The sequence below is a fragment of the Nipponia nippon genome, unplaced genomic scaffold (assembly GCF_047370975.1).
Source record: "Nipponia nippon isolate SJK-2023a ecotype South Korea unplaced genomic scaffold, ASM4737097v1 scaffold_11, whole genome shotgun sequence".
Classification (NCBI taxonomy): Eukaryota; Metazoa; Chordata; class Aves; order Pelecaniformes; family Threskiornithidae; genus Nipponia; species Nipponia nippon.
Window position 1 is genome coordinate 20,920,504 of NW_028262302.1, and position 22,978 is coordinate 20,943,481.

Consider the following 22,978-nt stretch of genomic DNA (forward strand, 5'->3'; position numbering starts at 1 on the left):
TCTCCTGCTGAGAGCATGGACACTTGCAAACTGGCAGCCTGGGCATTCTGCAGCGAGTGCGAGCGTAGGAATCAAGATGATTATGGATGTCAATTTGAAGGGATTATTTTGCCAAAGAAAAGAGGACTCTCCTTTTTTAACTGTATGTGATTTCCAGAGGTACAGGGGAGCGCCTGTATTTACTTTAGAAACGCTCATCTTTTCTAGCGCGGTTGTGCTGTTGTAGGCATCTGAGCTACCTATTCCTAGAGCTTGCTCATGGATTTCACGTGAGCTTTTGTTTGCAGGGCAGATGGAGAGAGCTGACAGTTAACAGGGAAAGGCAGGCAGGAGATGGCATTGCAACAATGAAGGGACGGAGTGACTCGGGTGACTTCAGCGAGCACGACGAGTGCAGTCACAACAGGCCCTGCCTTGCTTAAGCCATGGTCAGGTGCCTCAGGTTTATTTACGCTAACCACCTCACTTTGGCGTAACTGACGTGCCCAGAATGAGAACTTAGTGAGACAAAGGACTGTTCAAGCACTCGCACAGATGATGGTCCAAGTGAAAAGACTTGGAGCCTTGGAGGAACTGCAGAAATGCTGCAGCTTGCTGACCGAAGGTGAGACTTTTCTCTAAAACTGAGATTTATGGAGAATTGGTATAACCTTGGGAAAGAAAAACACCATTGTGTGCAATCAGTAGTGAGATGTAAGTACATGACAGCTAAGAGCCGTCATAAAAGCAATTCCAGCAAATAGTCTCCCTGCAGCCATCCTGGGAGCTCTGGGGAGCCTTTATTTATGTTGGTACACAATAGCTGAAGTGACTGTCTCGCTACATCTTCCATCAAAAATCATGAAGCTCTCAAAAAATCTCCATATGTTATTGGATCCATTTTCAAGGATCACCTCCTCTGAGCTCAAGCATGATCCATTCCAACAAGCAGGAAACCAAGCAAAGGCAGAAGGAGGCCTACCTGGATGAACAAGGAACTCCAGACAAAAGTCAAGCATAAAAAGGAAGCGTACAAGAAGCGGAAGAAGGGACAGGTGACCCGGGAGGAACATAGACACACTGTCGGAGAGCGCAGGGATGTTGTTCTGAAAGCCAAGGCCCACCTGGAACTGAATTTAGAGAGGGATGTGAAGGGCAACAAGAAAGCCTCCTACAGGTAAATCAGCGGCGAAAGGATGACTAGGGAAAACGTTGGCCCGCTGCTGGATGGCAGGGCACCTGGTGACAAAGGACATGGAAAAAGCTGACCATGCCAACCTTTGCCTCAGTCTTTACTGGTAATATTTGCCTTTGGGAATCCCAGGCACCTGAGACCCATGGGAAGGTGTGGGCTCAGTGTTGGGGCTGGTCTTGTTCAATACCGATGATCTGGATGAGGGGATTGAGTGCACCCTCAGTAAGTTTGCAGATGACACCAAGTTGGGTGGAAGTGTCGATCTGCTGGAGGGTAGGAAGGCCCTGCAGAGGGACCTGGACAGGCTGGACCGTTGGGCTGGGGCCAACTGTATGAGGTTCAAGAAGGCTCAGTGCCAGGTCCTGCACTTGGGTCACAACAACCTCAGTCAGTCTGTCTGCCCTTATTGTTGCTTTAAGATAATCTTGTTTGTTTAGCAAGTCATTTTTCAACCTTATCGTACCTGAGAAATTCTCTGGAACTTCACTATTTCTAATGTTTATGCAGTGACAAAGTGACACGTTTCACTATTTGCTATTACCCCTTCTACACGTAACAACATGAGAAAGCGAGAAACAGGAGCGATGCGTTGTCAAATGTGTCCCTTCTTTGCTGTATCCAAGGAAGTAAGATCCTTCCTAAGAACCGCAATGAAAGCAACGTTGTTGAATTCAAGGTCCCTTCCACCTTCCTGAGAAGTAAGACCTACTTAAAAGTTTAGTGAGGCAGACAGAAATCACGTGAGAGTGCCAAACAACACAACCTGCATTCTGAGCTGCTCACAGTGTCCAACAGCATCAGCGCCTTACACAGCATCAAAGACAGCCTTAAAGGTGCAACCAGGTATTCTGGAGAAGTTCACCATTCCTCATTTTGTTGAGGGTTAGAAAGAACCATCCTGCCCTTCACAGGGGCCCTTAAAGTACTGTACTTTGAAAACTAGCTGGCTTCTAGATCGGCTGGAGCTCTTGAAAATTATCTTTAATTGCAACTGTTAGGGTGCTTGCTACGGTCCTCAACAGTGGATGTGTCTAGTTGGAATTATATGGTTTTTTAATTAGTTGATGTCTAGCTGGCCACTGCCACAATTGAGAGTTGCATAAACAAAAGACCAGAGCCCTTGTCGGTGGATCCCCAAACTCTTCTATCAGATAACACAGGAACCTGCCTCGCGTCTCTTGTTCCTGACACTAAACGGTAGAAAACCACATTGCAGCCACTCCTTCGTAGTGTAGGCCTACACAAATTTCCCTCAGCCTCTAACTTTCTTTATAATAACTACGAGAGAACAAGACAACGTCAAAGGTCATTTTTCTGTAAATGCCTGCTAGCATTAACAGCCTCTCCAGCCCAAAAGTTCCTTTTTATTCCAATTCCATAAAAAGATAAAAAACAGCTAATAGCTTTATTCTATTATACTGTATTAGCGAGGAGGAAAAAAAGTATTTCTGCCTTTTGGGGGACAGGGGGAAAGAGTAGCTGGCATTAGCCTTTTTTTCTTCTTCTTCTTTCTTTTTTTTTTCATTTTTCCCCAGTCAGGTTCTTCCCAGGATTTGGTATTGAGGGTACAGTTATGTGGGTGTCTTGCTCAGTGTGGCAGTTGATTTAAGACCATCCCACCCTCAGCTTTTTGCTTCCATCTCTATTCTTGCCACTTTTGATTGTCCAATATAACAATTAGTGGGCCCTTCCACTAAGCTGGAGCAGAAAACTAGCCCAGGCTGAGAACACTCTGCACTTCAACCTTTTTTCCCCAGGATTATTTTTTAACCCTCACTGATTTTGATTACCATTCAGTGTTCAGCCATCTGGACAGCTGCACATGAAGTGATGTTGGATGTGAATTAAGAGACTGGGGTAAAGTAGGACGTCCAAAACCTCCTTAATCAAGCACTGCTCCCAAGGGAACCATGACTTAAGGGACAAAATGTGAATCACTAGGGAGAGAGAGCTGAGGGGAAAGTTCAGTTGTAAAATGAAGAAAAAAAAGGAGAGAGAGAGAACCAACAGTGACTAAGACTACCAGGTACTTGTTTCACCTAAACCAATCCAGATAAATGACTAGTCCTTTTCATGAGATAGATGCTGTTCACCGCTTTTATAAGACCCCTTTTCTGAATTATTAGGCATTCTGTGGATTCCTATCCAGTGAAAAAGGAAATTATCTTATGCTAGCACTGCTCTTGCTTCCTGTCACTTGAGCACAAGCTACATTTCAGATGTCCTGATAATACTCTTAATTATGATCTTGTAAATTGTTCATGCTAAAGCCCATTGAGAGCTCTATGAGAGACATGACTTGGAATGTAATGGTGGAATGTACTCATTTAAATACATAAAAATTCTGGGAAATACATGTTTCATCTGAACTGGTTTCTAAAGAGCTCTGTATATTGAAATTAATTGCAAATATAGTGTCATAAAACGATCTATCTGCAATTGTGTTACTCTTCACTGCTTTATCACTTCCAAAAATCCTGTTTCAGTATGATCATAAACTGGGAACTACGCCCCCAGTTTATACTTACAGACATATTGTATGCTGTGCATTGCATTAAGCCATTTTTTTTTGTCTTAGTAAAATAATCATCTCAAATTTTCAGTTTCTTACGAGCAGCAACAGTGATGGGAGTCCAGGTGACGTTTTCCTTGTTGCTCTTGGGCAAAGAGAAAGACCTGAGCTGGGGTGAACATGTTCTGCAGATTAGCACCCAGCTGCGGGGCAGGTGTTGTTGGCAGGACTCGGGCTTCTACAGCTAGAAAGCCGTCTTTGGGGAACAAGGACTACCAGAGATGGGTTCCATGTGGCAGAGAAGCAGCCACATCTTTGCCAATGGACTTGCAAAATTATTGAGGGAGATTTAAAGTTAGGTCCACCAGTGGGTGGAAGCATACACTGAACAGAGCAACAGGGGAGGTTCTCTCCCACCCAAGGAAGTTGGACAACCAAGGGCCTGCCTCAAGTGCCTGTATACTAACATATGCAGCTTGGGAAACCAACAGGACAAACTAGATGTCTGTGTGCAGTTGAAGAGTTGTGATGATATGGGAATTAGAGACATGATGGGCGAGTTCATGTGAAGAAGTATTGCAATGCATAGACACAGGCTCTTTCACAAAGACAGTGAAAGATGAGGGCTGGGGCTGGTTTTGTGCTCTATGTAAAGGGATGCACAGAGTGCTACAGATTAAGGTTTACAGGCTTTTTGAGAGCTTTCTAGTCGGGATCACAGTGAGGGCTGCAATGGCAACATCATGATCGGTGCCTACTCTAGGCCACCTCCTCAAGGACAGGAGGTGGGTGAAGCCCCCTTGAGCTAGGGAGAAGTCATCTCTTGATCGCAGGTCCTTGTTCTCATGGGGGACTTTACAACCCCAACATCTGAGAGGGCAATGTGGAGGAGGCACAAGCAATCCAAGAGATTTTATGGACATTGAGGACAATTTTTTTGATAAAGGTCCTGGACAGGCTGAATACAGGAGGTGCTCTCCTGGATCTGCTACTCACAAACAAGAGGGAGCTGGTCAGGGAATAACAGTCAAGGGCAGCCTTGGCTGCGATATCTGAGATAGCAGTGCGTAGGATCCTCAAGGAAGAGGTGCAGCTGTTATTACTGGGGAAGCAGGGACTGCCATGATGGGGATTTTTCTGAGACAGCAGGTGAGTCTCAAATAAACAAGCATTGATATATGCTGCAGCTACAAAGTAATCCATCTGTTACTAACTAAAAATTAAGCATTAATCAAACATTAGTCAAGCCTTATTAGGTATATGATACCATGAGTCTGATGCTGAGTTGTTGGCTACAACTGCTGCTATCTTTAGTTCTTTGTCTTCTTGCAGCTAAGGAAAGCAAACAGATATTACAAAATAATTCCTACTTTCAATCAAGCAGTTCTGTGGTATATCTGAGTGCAAGGCAAACAGGACGTGTTTCACAAACAGGCCTTCATATTACAGAAGTGAGGAAGAGACAGAGTAGATTAAAGGCTCTGACTTTAGGGGAGCAGACTTTGGCTTCTTCAGCGATCTAGTAAGCAAGATATCTTGGGAGGCTATCCTGAAGTGCAAAGGAGCCCTGGAGAACTGGCTGTTCTTTAAGGACAAACTAAAAGCAGAATAATGATCCAGCCTGAAATGCAAGGTGGGACCTCAATAGGCAGGAGGAATGGGCTGACAGGAACCTCATAAAATTCAGCAAAGCCAAATGCATAATCCTGCACCCAAGATGGAATAACTGCATAAATCAGTACAGGCCAGAGACTGAAAAATTAAATAGCAGCTGCGCAAAAAGGGCTTGGGGGTCCTATGGACAAGTCAAGTATGAGTCAGCAAAGGGCCCTTACAGCAATGAAAGCTAACAGAAAGCTAACAGGCTGGGCTGCATTAGCAAGACAGTTACAGCCAGCAGATTAAGGGGAATGATTACTCCCCTCTACTTGGCACTTGTGAGGCCATATCTGGAATTCTGTGCCAAGTTTTGGGCCACCAGTATAAGAGAGAGATTGACAACTTGGAGGGAGTGCATAAAATTTATTTCTGTTGGAATAGTAAGTCATAGAAATTGGAAGCAGAAGAAATTGCTTGGACCATCCCATAATATATATTTTTACCTTGAAATTGAGTTAAATTTTATTTAAATGCTGCAGCACAAGGTACAAATTAAGTTCATATGACCTGGAGCCAAAAATCCCCACCACTTTCATACAGGAAGCACGTTCTTCCTTTGGCTTACTAAGTAACGCAGGCACTTAACCTACATGTTTTGCCTCAAGGTACTTGCACGGCAGCTTGTTCTCAGCTCACGCAGACTGTGATTCTCAGCAGTTACTGTCCTCAGTAACTGGCTCACTGTTTTTTAGCCAGTTACTTTGCTAATTTTGCTTTATAATTGGCCAGTAATAAAAAATCTCATGACAACAGACCTCAAGACTTACCAGATTTCCTTGAAACCAACTTCAGCCTCCTTACACTTGATCTCACACCTGATCCTCAAAAGAAACTACCATATGCCTTCCAAACATAACTCTTAGAATTAAAACCAGTATCATCTGAGCTACCCACCAACACAGGGCTTAATACAGACGATTTTGTTTTATGCCAGAGCTTAATCTGCCCCCTTACCACAATTAACCTCTTTGAGTTCCAGAGTCTACAAGGTACACATCTCTAGCTTTTCCTGTAAAATACCTATAACATCACCTTCTTCATCACACCTCCCCCACCTCCTTTACCTGCAAAATTGCCCTCTAATCCAGATGCATCAACTATTTTTACCTAGACACTAAACCCTAAGTTTGTATTTAGTTTTGAAGCTTAATGCTTCTATTTTGAAGCATTTGAGTTGAAGAAGGGCTTCTATGTCTGAAAGCTTAGGAAGACTGTTACAGGAAGATGGAGGAAAATTTGAGAAACGCCTAACACATTGCTGGTAACAAACAGGTGAAATATAAACTGGAGCTCAGTTAACCCTACAATCTAGAATAGGATGGAGATGAGTCTTCTGCACCCTGAACTGGTAATTCACCACTCTTTCTGTTGATATTCATTACAAATAACAGCTCTTTTCTCACCAGTTCAGCTCTGCAGGTACCAAGGACTGGAGGGACTGCTGGTACTGTAAGACCAGGAGGCATCGCTGTTTTCCATAGCCATATAAATTTCAGCATTACTCCATCTATTTTGATGACACTAGCAATTCCACTACAGCATTACCGTCACCAGGGCTATGGGCTATAATACTGCTACCATTTCTCACGGAGCACTGAAATGAGGTAGATGTGTATACCTTGTCACTGTTTCCTAAACCTGTTTCCTCTATGTTCTTCTCTGCATCAGTAAAGGCTCTAAAGTATCCCTACTGCATGGAAAAAGTCAATTTCAGGACCATGGTATTCAGCTCCTGGCGATAACCAGCTTTTTGCAGATATGGTCAATGACAGCAGAGATGGATCATCAGGATAAAACAAACAAATATTCAGAGCTTCTGAGGTTGAAGTAGTAGGCTTCCCTCTCCTCTTTATTCTCATTTCTTTTTTAGAGGTCCCAGCTACATGGATAGAGATTCTATCATCATATGCACAACTGGGCATCTCTGTTGACCATTAAATTGTTCTTCCCTCAGCGCTTTTGGCAAGACTGTTGAGAAACAGAAGCTATCTTTCATAATTGCATGTTGGATCTGGCTGTATCAAGAATCATTTTGTGGTCACAGGTTTCCAGGAAATACCAATCCTTGAGGGTGAATGTCCTCAAAACGACAGAAAAGCTCAAATAAAGGAATTTGTGGGCTAATACTACCATACAGTCTACACGAGAGGACTGTATATGGATGCCTGATTTAACTAAGAGATCAGTTTGAGTAGGTTGTGGTTTTGCAGGCTGCTGACTGTTACTTATTCCACCACTCTCATCTTTGCCCAAGGAGATCTTTCCAGCACAGCCCTTATTTTCTGTATTACAGCTGTTAGCAGGCAGTGTTGTACCAGACCGTCCCTACTTGGCCCAGGGCTCAACGCGCAGCCTGAAGGTGGAAGCTCTTTCCTCTCTCACGAGAAAACCTGGATGAAAACCGAGGGTCCAGATTAGGAAGCTGAAATTGTAGCAACGAGTCACCTCAGAGTCCAGGTAAGCAGAGGGAGTTCCCGCCCTTTTCCCCCAGAGCCTTCCGGAAAAAAAGAGGGGACGACGCAGCCCCCCTCGCCGGGGGTGACCCCGAGCCCTGTTTACCCCCTTCTCCTCTCCGGGCCTAAAACGCGCCGCTGCTCTTTGCTTCTCCTTCAAGCATGAAGGACCTTGACGTTTCCCCCCGGGGGCTGGCGCTGCCCCGCGGCCGCAACGGCGCAAAGTACAAGGGGTGGTGCCGCACGCTGGCGGCGGCGCCGGGGCTCGGCCCGGCCCCTCTCCCCCACCTCCCCCCGGGGCGAGGGGCCCCGCCGCCCCCCGGTTGTACCTCACGGCCCCTCGCCTGTACCTCACGGCCGCCCGCAGCCCTCGAGCTTCAGCCACCGCCTCCTCGCCGCCCGCTCCGGAGGGCGGGCACGGCGGCTCTCCCCGCCTCTGGGGGCAGCGCCGCGGCCCGGGCAGGCCCCACCCCGCTGTCGGCCCGGCCGGCGGGGCGGGAAGGGGCGGCCCCGCAGCCGCCCTATAACTCGCCGTTCGCCAGGGCGGGCGGGAGGTAGCGGTTCCTCGGGAGCCGGGTGGGGAAGGTAGAGCGGTTCCTCAGGAGCGGGATGGAGGCGGCAGCGGCGGGGCAGCACCCTGCGGGGGCGCGCTCTCTGGGCAGAGCCCTGGCCGGCGCCCGGCCCCAGGAGCGCCCCAGCTGCCCCCCGGCCTCCGCCGACGGCTCGAAGGCCGAGGCGCGGGTGCTGGTCATCAACACGGGCGGCACCATCGGCATGGTGCAGGACGTCAAGGGTGAGGGGGCCCCGGGGGGAGCGGAGCGGGGCGGCGGAGGCGGGCTCCCCCGCGGGGGACGCTGCGAAGCCGGCCTGGCGGGGAGCGGTGGCTGGGCGCTGGGCTGGGGGACGCGCCGCTTGGCGAGCGGAGGCTGAGGCTGCCGCTTCCTTAGCCAGCAGCCTTGCTTTGTGACCGCTCTCCCTGGCGCGGCTCATGGTTCAGCATCCCCGGGTTTCTCGTAACTGGTATGAGCGATGCCAGAAGGGCGTGCGCCTTCTTCTAATCCTCTGTTCCCGCCAGGTGGTTATTTCAGTAGCTTAGCTGGTAGGCATCCTTCTGAGAAGTGAGCCTCGCAGCTCGTTAGAGCAGGTTTTAGCAGAGGACAACGTGTTTCCTGAAGCAGGAGTCCTTTCTCCCCTCCTTCGTGCACTGAAAATGAAACCAGCTTAATCGTAGCAGTCATGCGGTCTTTTTTTAGCCCCAAAAAAGCCGCCACCATCGCAGGCTACCTGGAGAGCATGTGCTTCACATTCCCACTGGGAAGAGCGTGGGCTGTTGGAGGTGGTGGCCATGTCAAGGATTTTCAAGTGGTGACCTGACAGACGCGGCTGATGCAAGTGTGGCAGCGTACGTCCTGCCAAGTGCCATAACGAGTGAGATCAGATGCAGCAGATCTGTGCTCACCTGCCTCTGGGCAGGCTTCTGCTGCTCTCCTACCAGCTCCTGACTTCCTTCAAGAAACCATTGAAGGGTTCTGCTTTACCTTACCAAGGGAGGGCGAGACTTGTGTTGATGAAAAGGCTAGGCATGCCAAACCCCCTCCCACCAGCTGAAAAATGTTTAAATCCAAAACTGAACTCTGAGATGCTCAGTATGCTGCCTGCGTTTTACCTGAAAGCTTCTTAGGCACCTACAGGTATATGCTGTGCATTTTCAGGTGCCCCTAAATGTCAACATTCCTCCTTCCCTTGGGAGGCAGTGGAGCATCCCAGGGCTTCCAGAGCCTCTGTCTGTCTAGGTTCAGAAGTGTGGGTACTTGTGTCCCCTACTACAGTGTTTCAAGTCCCTGCCTGAAATACCATCTCAGCTACTCATTTGTAGGATTAAAACACCTGGGGCTTCACCTCAGAGCCTCCTAGACTAGATTTTTTTTTTTTTTTCATACATATCCCTTCTTCGCAGAAGATGGTGGCTGGCTGATCCTTATTATTGTAGGGAAGATGCTTTAAGGGGTTGTTCTGCTTTGGTTTTTATGGCTGTCATCTTTATGTTCAATCTGTTGAAGTTGTGGGGAAAAAAAAAATCTGTATTTCAAATGACATTGTGGTGACTTTCCTCTCTCTGTCTGCGTTGTTTATACTAAAATAATTTTCTGCTTCTATTGTCTCAGCTTCTGACACACCTTTTTAAGCAAATAAATCAAAATTGCATCTCTTATCCTTTTTATAAATTAACTCCATAACCTCTTTTCATGTTGTGTGCCTCTTTTTTTCTTTTTCTTAACAAGTGTCAATCACTAAAGCATGTGCAAACAATCGTAACAGTTATGATCTAATGAGGCTGACTTGCTGCATCCTAGTGAGGGTTTCAACCTGCTTCTCATACATGGCTCTAGCAGCAGAGCAGCCAGAGCACCTCTTTCAGGATATTTGGCAGTCTTTAGTGTTCAGACAGAAGCTGGTGAAAGGGCATGGGAAAGGCAGCGTGCTTCAAAGGGAAAAACAATAGATGCTCATTTCTTTTATTAATCAATGGATAGAAAGTGCCTGTTTACAACCATATCTAGAACTACAAGTGTTTTATTTCAAGCATGGTAAACAGAAGTAGCTTCCTCGAGTGCACAAACCCTTGAGCAACTGCTCCAATTGAAGGGATCAAGCTAGGTTTCTACCTAACTGATTTCTGTCTAGGCTTACAGGCTTTTCTATGGCCTTCCCAGTTGCTGGGAGAAGATAGTTTCACTTTTAAAATCAGATAATTTTGATAGGCCTGATGTGTTCTGCAAGGAATATGTTCCTGTGCAGAACTGCCCCCATGTACAAGACTGATACACAATGAGCCCAGGGAATGTGATTGTATGTATGGAGCGATTATTTGTCATCACGAGCTCTGGTTATAAACCTCCTGCAAGGTTCTGCAGTTGACCTGTGTGCGTGTGGCAACTCCAGCATGTCTTGGACCTGTTGGACTTTCTGCGCACCTACGGGTTACCTGTGCAGGAGTCATTTTCAGAGGATGGATAGTCTCTTTCTGTTTGTGTGAGCTGGGTGACAACCAGACTCAGTTGCAGAGTTTCTCAGTGTTCATGTTTTTTGCTGTCAAATAAGCCATATCAGTGCATTTTTAAAATTCTTCCTTCTACTTCTTCCTACTTATTTCCTCCTACAACAGCCTCTTGACTTATCGGTAGCTCATTTCAGAAAGAGAATCTTACTGCGCTCCTTAGTGAGGTTACTGTGATAGTAATCTTTGCATCAAGTTTGTGCTCATGTTCCTCCTGGCTGGTGCCTTCAGGAAGATCTTTTCCTTGGGCTTGTGGGCTGGATCTCTTTCCTAGCTTTTACCTGAAATATTAAGAAAAAAAACATCCAACAAATACAAGTAGAACTAAGCTAAATCCCCTTAGAAAGATTACTTACCTTGGAATAGAGTCTGCCTGGGTAACTTAGTTAATTTTCTGTCTTTTCTAGACATACTAGACTGCCAAAGGACTGGCTGCTGTAGTCCAAACCTTTTTTCTGTTTGAAACCTATGCACTCGCTTCCAAAAGCTCCAAGTACTACAGCTGCAGAAATGAATATTTTGGAGAAGACTTTCTGCTTCTCTGCCTTTGCAAAATGTAGTCGTTACTTCTGGGATCTGGCACCGTAGATGGACGTGCCATTTGTATTGATATTCCTATAGGTAAAAACTGGTCTAGCGACGTCCTTTGTATTCCCCAGCATGGAGAGTTTGTTAGGATTGGGGACGATGACTTCAGTACGCTGATGTACAGTATGCTGCTTCCCCCCAGCTCCTGTGGTTTCTTGGGTGCGGAGTCCCACTGACACAGCTGCATCAGACTTTTTCAGCTCCCTGTTCTCTGCTGCAGCACAGGTTATAGGATATCTTGATTGGCAAGTAGCTGCAATTGTGTTAGCACCGGTGTGAAAAGCAGAGTCCTTGAGTGTAGATGAGACAGAACCATGCTTGTTCTCCTCGGCCACGTTTACTTGTTTGCTGTTCTGCCTTTATCCGTCTGCTTTGTGATGCTGGGGTTGGCCAGCTAAAGAGGGAAAGGACAGAAGTTGATGAGAGCTATTTGGACAAGTTGCACAGCCTGCCTCTTCTCTGCAGGGGTGAAGTTGCTTCAAATACTTGGTTAACAAGCTTGGCTCGCAGAAGATGTTTTCCATGCATAATAAAGTAGCAGTGTTCTTAAAACAGTTGCACTTGAGTTCCCCTGTGCTTGCTTCTTGAAGCCGTAAAGCAGAAAACACTGCTAAATGTGGATGCATTTAGGCAACTGCATAGGTTGTGAGCAAGTCATCTTGGATACAACTGCAGAATGTCTTAAAAAAAAAGGTTTAAGTTCAGTGCAAGCAATTGCAGAAAAATCTTGAAAGATTTGTGATTAAGAGAAGAGATGAGGAACTGCCATTTCTAAAGAAGAGATTTAAGAATATTAACATACATCAGCTCTCCAGTTCCTGGGGCAAATACAAAAAATAAACAGTCTAATCCATTGTCAATATTCAGAACAAGATGAGCATTGGACAAACAAGAATAATCAGAAAACACTTGAAACTGGGCTGCATTTCAGAGCCAAAATGCCTCTATGCCCAAGTGCAGCAGAAGTGCCCATTTGTGACTAAGCTAGGAACATCCTTAACAGGAAAAGCAGGGATTATAGCTCAATGAACAAAACATCCAAAGCTTGAAAGCATGTTAAGTATATTTTGTGAAACAAAGTATTCTGGGAGGAATCCAAACAAATCCACTCAAACGCTGTTGCCGTCCTGTGAGAAAGTTGGCTATGAAGGGGCCTGCTACTTCATTTAAGGCAAGCCAGAAGGGAGATTAGGGAGTTCTTAAGGATTTTTCCATCAGTTTGGAAAGTAAACGGAAAAAGATAGAAATACTATTGAAAATACTCTCTGTATTTTGGAGTATTTTAAATAAACTTTGCTGTTTGAAGGTGAAACAAAAAAAAAAATACAGATGCTAACTTGGATGAGAATTATGTTTAAACAAACAGAAGAACTAGGAAGTAGGAGAGAATTACCTGGCCTTAAAATAGGAATAACTAGAACTAACAGAAGTAGAATAATGAGGTTTGAGAGTTTGTTCGCCATCTGAACAAGTGGTATAAAACACATTCACTGAGATTAAACTGAACTGGACAGTAACACCAGTAGAATCTTGACGTCCAGAAGGAAGGACCTCTGATGGAAGTTCCTTGAATGAAAAACGTCTCAGAAAGTCAGACTTAAGAAACAGAGGGTGGCTTCTGACTCCGGACACCAGGACTGTCGCTGTCCTTCCTGAAGCAGCGTACTGGGAGATGAGTTGCAAGTTAGATTCCCACATGAACCATGATGCTGAGGATTGCTTCTATTGATTGATTGATTCTATGATGCTGAGGATTGTAACATGAAAAATTTAGGTGCCTTTCTGTCTAACAGAGATTGGTATGTGGATTCGCTCTGAAATGCCTGGTTGCAACCAGGACACCTGCAGATCCAGCGCACACTAAATGTACTTAGGCTAGTTTAAGCCCCAACCGTTTTAGGGCCCCTGCCACAGAAAGACAGACAACATCACAGGCAGGGAGAGGGTGAGCAGAGCTTAAGGTTCATCCACGCTTTCGACCTTTTCCATTCAGCAGCTTATGCACCTTCTCTACCTCTTGTCAATTGAGATGTTCAGTTCTAAACCTGCTGGTGGAAAGTACCTACTCAAGAGAGAGTGATTAGAGCACTTAGCATTTAAGACTCTTCTTGGAAGCTGAGGTTTCTCTATCTGTGTGTGTGTATATATATCTCTTTGTCTATATCTGTCGATGCTCAATACCTACTGTGGGGTTTGTTTTAGCTTTCTCTTTTATTTATTTTTTTCTCTATGGAACTGCTGTTGCCATTGACAGTGAGACATAACATGCAGCTTCCCAGCATAGACATACTAGTACCTTGGTGTTTGTGCCAATACTGCTGTAGGCTAAGCAGCTTAAGTAAAAATGTCACAACTTTATAGTACAAAATAATGCTCAGTGTTTCGTAAGTCTTCTGCAACTAGATAGAGAATAGCTATGGCAAATGTAAAAGAGAATGGTAGCTTTTTGCTACAGTTGCAAAAATTGGCTTCCTGCCTCTACTGCTGTTTGGTATTTGCACACAAGCAACAATTAAAAATAAGTAAAACATAAATATTTGATATGGAGGAGATTTGTAACATTATTTCTCTTAAATAAAGGATTTATTTATTTCAAGTCAAGAAAAGAATAACTGCACGGAGTTTTATTGGTTATATTCTGTTTTCACATTCCTAAACTGGCAATAGGCTGTTTAAATTTAATTTGGAAGGATGGGCAAACAGCTGTGTAACTTGACTTCTCTCCTTACTGTGCCACATGCTTCCTTCCATCGCTGCTCCTTTATTTACTTCCTTTATTCTTTATTTTTAAGGACTTGCTCCTGAGGCAAATAAATTAGTAAGCAGCTTGAAAACGATGCCGATGCTGCATGACGAGGCATATGCCCAGGAGACAAAACTGAACAGCTTCCATGAATTTCCAGATAACACACTGGTGCTCCCGTAAGTACATTTTCCTTGGGGAGAGGGAGGGTTGGGAAGTATCTTGTTAATTTTCAGGTAGTTACATCTCTCAACTTTTAATGTGAAGAATCCATTATAAGATTAGCAAAAAGCTTATATTGACTTAAAAGGAAAAAGCCTACCATGTCTGGCACGATAGATGATGTCTGTTTTGATATATTTGCAGTGAAATGTCCTACAACTGCTTGAGAAATAACTTTTAAGTTAGGCAACAAGTAACCATTCTGGGCAGTTTAGTCCTGCATTTTTTTCTTGTTTTGGATATTAATTTACTACTGTGCAAACATACAAATATTCTATAGAAACGAAGAAAACTGTGTATACAGCTCTGTGTGAATTATCTTCAGCATATGTCTGAAAAAGTAGCATCTAATTAATGCATCCGTGAATAGGCCTTGTGCGTTAATTCTGCAGGCTGCCTGTTTTTAAAAAACCCTAAAAGCTGATTGTCTTTCCCAAATGTATGCAACATTATGATAATAAGTGATGGGCTTATAATTAATCTGCATGGCTTCTTAACTGTTGGGCAATGATTAATAAGCTCATAGATTTTATTTAGAGGGCAGTATGCTAATTTGAGATATTCCCCAGCTGTGATGAATAACTGTACCCCTGTAAACATGTTAACTTTGCACAAAGGATGATTTTACACAGTCATTCAAAAATAAATGGGACTATACCTGTTTTGCTATAAGAGTAAAAATGGATATTCTTTAATCTTTAAGGAGAAAATCAGGACATGCAAAGAAAACCTAAGGTTTATTAATTTCTTTCTATTTTGTATTGAGGTCTCTGTGTAAAGCTTTAAAAGTAACCACTTAAAAGGCAGATGGCAGGAAAAGGGGTAAAGGGAAAAGAAATGGACTCCCAGTGGAGTAGTATTGATGTGAACATACAATTTGTGTTAAATGCGATGGTTATACTAAGAAAAATGGAGCTCTGTTACGATATTGTGCTTGTAACTGAATAATTTTTAAATACTTCAAAGGGTTTGAAATATAACAGAACTACACTAATATACCCCTTTGAGTCCTAAATATCCTGGCACATCTTTTCCATGAAGAACAGTAAAGCTTAAAACAATCATTCACATCAAAACCTGAGGTTTAAAAAGCAATCTTGTCTTGTTTTTCTGGCACTGCTGAGTGCCGTTTCTGGAGGTTAGTCCTGGCAATTTGCCATTTTCTGTTTTGTGCTAGCCGAGTGATATTTTAACTAGCCAGTTGAGAAATATTGTGAGTTTCTGAGGGGAGAAAATAGGAGTATTTTGTGAACTTTGTATATCTGTGTGATAACCTCGATGTAAGAAGAACGATATGATCTCTTTTTGAGAGAGGCATCAAAAGTTGTAGACTAGGCTGGTCTCTGGTGTCGGTGTATCGTGTTTTATTTAAACAGATCATCCTCAGGGGAGCTTTCTTTTCACAGATTTTCAACTATGAATTTTTCAGACTTCCGAAGTTACTCTTAGCATGTATAAATGTGATATCCAACAAGGCAATTTTTCATATGAAGTCTAACTTCTTAGGTGCAGTACATCAGTTGGTTATGAATGAAAACTACACATTGTTTAAATGTTCTCTGTGCTGTACGCAACTGTCTTACAGGCCTCATAAGGGGAGTAGGTCTGCAGACTTTATTAGCTGATGAATTGACAATTGACTAGTGTTTTTACATTTTTTATATTGCTATAAATATATACAAGAATAGCAAGTAGGAACAAAACTTAGTAGGAGGGAAGGTCATCAACTTTTCTGTGCTCTGAGCACTTTATTTTGGGAACTTTTACACATCCATGCAGTATCCTGGTCTTTTCCGTAGCCTTTGACAGTCTTCCAGTGTAAATGTTGAAGTATCTATCACAGTTACAGCTGGCAGGGAACTTTACATCATCCTCAGGCAGTGGAAAAGCATTGAGAATGCTCTGAAGATGATCCTGTTAAACATGCTCCTGGATGGCTTGGCCTGGAAGAGCGAGTAGGAAGGGCAGAGCTGAGCTGCCAGCATTTCTTCTTTGTTAGCTGCTTGTTGGCCACTGCATTGCTAAATAGGAACATATTCCAACTAACGTAAGAATGAGTGAAAATGGTGGATATTCTGTCCTCTTCCAGGCTTCAGAAAGGTAGCAGAAAATAATAGTTGTAGTGTTCTTTTTTTACCCCAAATCTTGACTAGCCAAGTGGAATTTATATGCAGTTGACTTTACTCTAAGGGGTTAGAAAGTTAGTGTGGAGAAATGGGCATATTTTGTAGGGTGAAACACATGCTCTGTATGCAGTCCGTTTGGCTGGCAAATCAAAGGTCTTTGAAGTTTCAGATTTCTTGAGATAGGCAGATGGAGAAAGGGAGACCCGTGGTCCTGGGAAGCAGGGAGAGCAGACAGTGTGCTTAGAGCTAGGACAATCCCACTGTGATTCCATAGCCATCATCGCCTTTGATAAGTCCCCTCCAAATTTGGGATTGTGTACTTTTATAAGATGTTTGAGTGTCTAGACACTTCTTAATCTTTGGTCTCCATCTGCTGGGCTACACACTGCATGGTGTTTCAAAGTGTTACATTCCTCAGTCCTACAGGTACTTTATCCTGTTGCTTGACTGTTCGTTTTTGGTTTGGTTTGGGTTTTTTTCCCTTGCATAGTTGCTTTGTCTTGTTTTTATTGTACTTAGAGCAGCCTTTTCCCAGCTGTCAGGGTTGCACTTGTTCAGTGGCCAATAATTGATTGCCAGTGAGTTGTTTATAGTCCTGAGGCCTCTGTTGTTAGCCTATGACAGTATTTTAAGATCTTTGCTATTATCACATGCTTAAACTCCACATCATAACAAGAGATAGCTGGTACCATACAGCAAACTTCCATGACAAGGTGACAACAGGCCTAATGGGCTGGGACTGGGGTTTTACAAAGTTAGCCTATTACTAGCAAAGGCAACAGTTTACTTGAAGATCTTAACTAACCAAGAGAGTTTTTTCTGAAATCTGAGGTCAGAGAAACCGAGAAGAGTGGATCTTCTAAAGGCCACAAAAACGAATCCCAGTTGCAAGACTGTTAAGAGAAGATTCCCTTTGTGTCAGGAAAGAGTATCTATTTATAGCGTGTCTATTTATATTTATCAAAGGATCAAAAAGTTGTTGCAACTCTTCTGTTGACCCCCTGTAAACCTTGGGAGCTTTATAGATTCCTCTCAATAGCTTATGAAGCATTTTTAAACGTTAAGGCTTTGTATCAACTTTTGTTAGAACTCAGTTCCAAATTTAAACAAAGTAAATCTGAGTTCTTCTTTTGTGTCTTTAGTTTTGCCAGCCCCTCTCCACCTCCCAAATTATATTTATTATTAAATTAAATTGAGGGATTTGTGCTTTAAACCATATCAAGCCATGAACTTCTAAACTTGGAACTTAATGTTCCAAATTTAAGACCATTTTTTTGCCACAGACTTCGGGGATGGGGAGGAAAAGGGTGAAAACTACTGATTTAGAGAAAAAATCAGAAGTGATGAGCTGATATTAGCTCTAAGATTTTTTTTTCCCCAATTCTCTTTCTTCGTAGTGTCTCTAAGCAAAACAAAAGAATTTTTTACACAATCCTGGAGCTCTCACCGCTGCTTGATTCTTCCAACATGACGCCAGAGGACTGGGCCAAAATTGCAAAGAAACTTGAGGTACTATGGTGTGGGATAAGAATTCATTTGTTGCTTAAACAAAACCAGCAGTATATCCAGTATACTTAGCGAAATAAAACAATTCAGTAGTGCTATACGTATGTATTTATTTAAAATGTAAGTGTTGTGTACCTTGCTTAGTTACTTGCAAATAACAAGTACTGTGCTTGCAAGGCTTGCTGAATTTTTTTTCCTTTCGAAAATAAAATATTGCACACTCATTAAAGTGATATAGTTCTTCCAATGATAAGCTGTGTCATAATTCTGTACAAGAAAATAAATAGGAAAATTGCAGCTATGACTGAATAAGGTCTGTAATATGTAGGTTGATATGTTCTAAAACATTGACTTATGTTGAATAAATGTTCCAAAAATGTTGAATAAAATCCTTAGGTGTAGGTGACTTAACTGAAGGTTGCTTAGTTAAACATCATTTGAGTGTTCAAATAGCTTAATAGTTGACGTAGAAAATAATTTCATGTCTTTATGCCTTTCTTACTCTGGACACAGACAGACTTGACTAGCTTTGGCTTTGCAGCCAGTAGAAAAAATGCTATCGTGGTTAGGTTTCCCACACTGGGAAATGTTTAAAGCCCTAGATATTTCTGCATATATAAATAAATTCATTACATCCTTCTCTAGATTAAAAAAATCAGCATTTCTCTGCTCCTGTCCCTGTGTCTGAACTTAGCTGTGTGCTTTTAAGAAAGTAGAAATGGGAAACATTTCAAATACTTCACACCAGGAATTCATACATAGCTGTCAGAAATAAATAACCGTGGGCCTGGTAAGATATTGCTCTTCCACTTCTGCTCGCTCTGCGATAGTGGGCTTTATAGTGTAAATTTCCTTCTTCGACCAAGCTGTAGCAATGCATGCAAACAGTGTAATAATGCAGGGAATGATGCTGAAGTTTCAGGTAACAGTCTTTCACCTTTAGGTCCTCTGATCTTGAAACCACCAAACTAGGGATGATGCTCCTCCTATCAAACGCATCTTGCCAGGGCAGGGAAGAGACGGAGCTGGTGTACGGGTGGAGAGCCTCTAGGATGGAGCAGGGGTGCAGCTGGGAAAAGCCCAGGGCCAAGAGCAGAAGGCGGCAATCCCATGCTGAACAGGAGAGAATTTACCTTTCTTCTTTAACGGCATATTAGTTTTATTACAAAAAAAAAGTGTTTCTTTCTTGTCCACAGAATGCAGCTTCTCTGTATATACAAACACCCAGTACGTGTAATCCAAGTAAAAAGTGCTGAGAAGGGAAAAAAAAACCTTCTTCAACTGTCGGGCTTATGTATAGACGCTGCCAGTTTGTGTTCACCTTGGACACGTACTTGGCACAGCTGTAATGTGCTGATGACTTTCCAGACTGAAACATTCTAAGATGTTTCTGTAGGATATCTCCTTAATTGCCAGCCCAATCTTTTATGTTATAAAGCTTAAACCAAGCTATGTTCTTTTGCATCTAATAAGGTTCATAAGGCTGAAAATATTCGTGAGCATACTGATTGAGTTAGAGAGGACAAGTCGCTATTTCTGTGATCTCAGCCCTTCTTGAAACTTACTTATCTTGTTACTGCACTGGTGAATAACTACAGCATGCTTTTTGCATCATGCTATAGTTTGGCCTACAGAAAGATCTTGCAACACTGGCTGTTGTTCTGCTGGCTAACTTGTTAGAGATAAACAGAAATCCCCTGAAACTTCCAGTAGGTAGCAACATGTAGGCACGAGTATCAGTGAAGAAATAGCAAAAGGACAAGTAGAAATCTGCAGGTGAGTTTGGAGGTGACCTTATTATCAGAAGATGCCAAGCATGTGTGCCTACTATAGCAGGAGTGTAATTAAAAAGAAATCTTGTTTAATTCTATGGTAAGCCCCCCTTTTTTCCCCACGCTGACACTTCATATATCTGCTTAGACTTCTACGTGATCCTTTCCATGTTACCAAATTACATCAGAGACATCAGTGACTCTCACTACAGTGTTTACTATGCACATCACTCTTAAAACAGAGGAACCAATTCCTTTGTACTCCAAAAGCCAGCAGATGGCTTTATTCCAACAGGATGAGCTGTGCATTTCATGGCTTTGCATTAAAAAATCTCCAGTGTGGAATTGTATGTAGGTTAAAGTTATAAAATTCCTTTTTGCGTCTGTACGTGCCTGATAGTCTAAGGGACTTCTCAAAAACCAGCAAATGTATGTATGTACATTAACAAACGGCAAGAAGCCTCTTCACCTCTTTCTGCTGGTCACGCAGTGGTACTGGATGTGACTTCCCAACAGAAGAGGGCACTCTCACACTGGCAATTTGCCTGTCTGCCACCCGGATTAAATGGACTGGTTTTTCTATATGTTATGATAGCCTTGGTCTGCCTAATCTGTTCCTGTAAATGGTGTAATCCCTAAAGTAAAAGCGGCAACAAGAAATCAGACTATACGACTAATTTGCATATGTTAACATTCCTGTTTAAAGCCATTGCTAAGCTTTTCTTAATTAGCAGTCTTCTGGTTTAAAAATGCTGCATTAATATGTATACATAGAACAATCTCTTTGACTGTTCCATAATTAGAATTACTGGCTCTAGTGCTCGGTGTCCTATTAACCCTTAATTGTATTTAAACTGAAACCAGGATACCTTTAGAAGAAATTATGCGTATAGTACCCTTTAAAGTATTATGCTGTTGCTTGCATCAGTGAAAGCAATGCAATATGTACCTCACTTGTGGATGCCAGTGCATTGCTATAACAATGTGAAAACTGTCTCTCCATCTCCAGGAGCACTACGAAAAGTACGATGGTTTTGTGATCCTTCACGGCACTGACACCATGGCCTATACAGCTTCAGCCTTATCCTTCATGTGTGAGAACCTGGGTAAAACTGTTGTTCTGACAGGATCTCAGGTAATGGACTTAATTTGAAGTTGGAGTCAGAAGCTTCATTTTTTACTTTTACATGCAAAACTAGGTAGTAACCTGATTATCACTGTATAGGTTAGTGTAGGGCGGGCCTCTGGCCAGGGTGAATGGTCACAGTGCTGATAGAAATTAGTGAAAATTGACGGGCTCACCAGCTGAGGATCTGCCCCAAAATTTTATCATTAATGACTTTACAACTCTGTACCGAATCAGACCAGTAGTTCATTATGGCTGGGGCCAGATGCTTCAGAGAAAGATATAAAAGCCTGTCATTGGCCATTGTGTATTAATTGGTTTATAAGAGAAGCATCTTTCCAGCCTCAGGTGGCTGCTGGTTGTTAGCTGTCTTTTTTTCTTTTAAAGCCCTGAAGCTTGTTACTTTTTACTTCATCAGTTGTTATGCGGTTTTATGTTACTCATTGTTGCAATCTTTATAATTTTTTTAATAATCTCTAAGCATTAGATGCATTTTTGATCATTTCTGTTCCACAAAGCATCTAACATGGTCTGTTTCCCTTCCTCTAAAGACTATATTTATTAATTTTCATTCTCTTAGCTGGAGATCAGGCCTTTGCATATTGTCTGAGGGGGAGGGGTTGTCTTACTAGAATAGCTTGCTTGAGCGTAAAATACAGCTCTAATCACATGAGAGAGATGAAACATCACACTGTAAAATTCCCCTCCCTCATCTCATAACCTCCCTTTAACATGCGGTCTATTTGAAGTCGAAATACGAAAGTCTAGGAAGGAGTAGGCTCCCACTTACTGTCTTGACGTGGGGCAGTCTAGCTGTGGTACATCATATTCAAGGTTTTACTTTTTTTTTTGCTTTATTGCTTGTAGATCTGCCTGACATATGATCTAGCAATGGAGCACGTGATTCTTTTTTCATTGCTGAAAGGAGCTCTGACTCTCTGTTAATAAAGAGGCAATCTGAAAAGGCATGGAAGTCATCACTCAGTTTTTAATCTTGTCCTTTTCTGTCGATAATAACCTGCTCGCTCAGTTTTTCTGTACTATGAGGAAAGATGGTGCAAGAGAGCTGTTGTGAAGCCTGTAGTGGCAGTTCTGTATGATCTGGGGCTTTTGCTTTTCCTCTGTACAATCACTTCTCCCATGCTCAGTCATTTTAACTATGCCTGCTTTCTATTTTTTGTATTTTTCCTGAATCAGTCTTTTAATCTGCTTAATCACATGAGAGTCATCTCTATGTTAGCTTTTAAGCACTTAAATTATGGAAGTCTGTTAAGCACAGAGGGAAACCCTGCCATCTGCTGCAGTCTAAAATAGTTTGGATGAAGAAGAAAACTTTATTTGTCATAAATCATTGTTACATAAATTATTCATGTATTTGTATTGCATAAGTTGGACTCTTTTTTCTGCTGTGTAGGCTTTACATAAAGGACAGGGTGTAATTTCAGTCTCTGCTCTTCAGGTGCCCATATACGAGTTGCAGAATGACGGCCGAGCCAACCTTCTGGGGGCACTGCTCTTTGCTGGGCAGTTCGTGATTCCTGAGGTCTGTTTGCCTATGAAAACCATCTCAGAAGCTGCTTTTCTCCCTCTAGCCAGGACACGTACTTACATATTCAAAATATCCAGTAGGCATTAAGGAATTGCACTTAAACAGGAAGAGAAATGGGTTCCGCTGAGGTAACAGGCGCTTGCATGGCAAAGCACATGCCGTTTTCTCAGGAGTCATATCCCATTTTGCCCATATACAATCTATAAAGACTATCAAGTCTGAAATGTAACTTGCACCTCTTGAAATCAGAGGTTCCCTTCCAAATATGTGGGATCTGAAACACTTGTAAGTCAGTTTTTTAACTGAAATGTACTTTGAAGTTGCTCTAGAACTGGTAGGAGTGACTTGCTCTAGTTCCTGAAGACTGAAGTGTCGAGGATAATATACCTAATGGACATGGCAGTACCTTCATGGTCTCAGCACCCTGCCTTTAAAGATGTTGGTGCTGTGCAGCCCAAAAATCAGAGAGAAAACTGGTCAGGTTATGCCT

General features: G+C 42.9%; 1 protein-coding gene across 1 annotated transcript in view; it reads left to right on the forward strand.

The window, feature by feature from the left end:
- The first annotated feature begins 8,318 nt into the window (after positions 1–8,318).
- The window catches only part of ASPG (asparaginase), a 47,800-nt gene continuing 33,140 nt past the window's right edge, over positions 8,319–22,978 (forward strand). Inside the window, exons 1-5 of the mRNA XM_087747009.1 lie at positions 8,319–8,591; positions 14,237–14,366; positions 17,933–18,044; positions 20,823–20,948; positions 22,399–22,482. Of these exons, the coding sequence (XP_087603135.1) occupies positions 8,408–8,591; positions 14,237–14,366; positions 17,933–18,044; positions 20,823–20,948; positions 22,399–22,482 (636 nt within the window). The 5' untranslated portion in view covers positions 8,319–8,407. The remainder of the gene's footprint in view (positions 8,592–14,236; positions 14,367–17,932; positions 18,045–20,822; positions 20,949–22,398; positions 22,483–22,978) is intronic.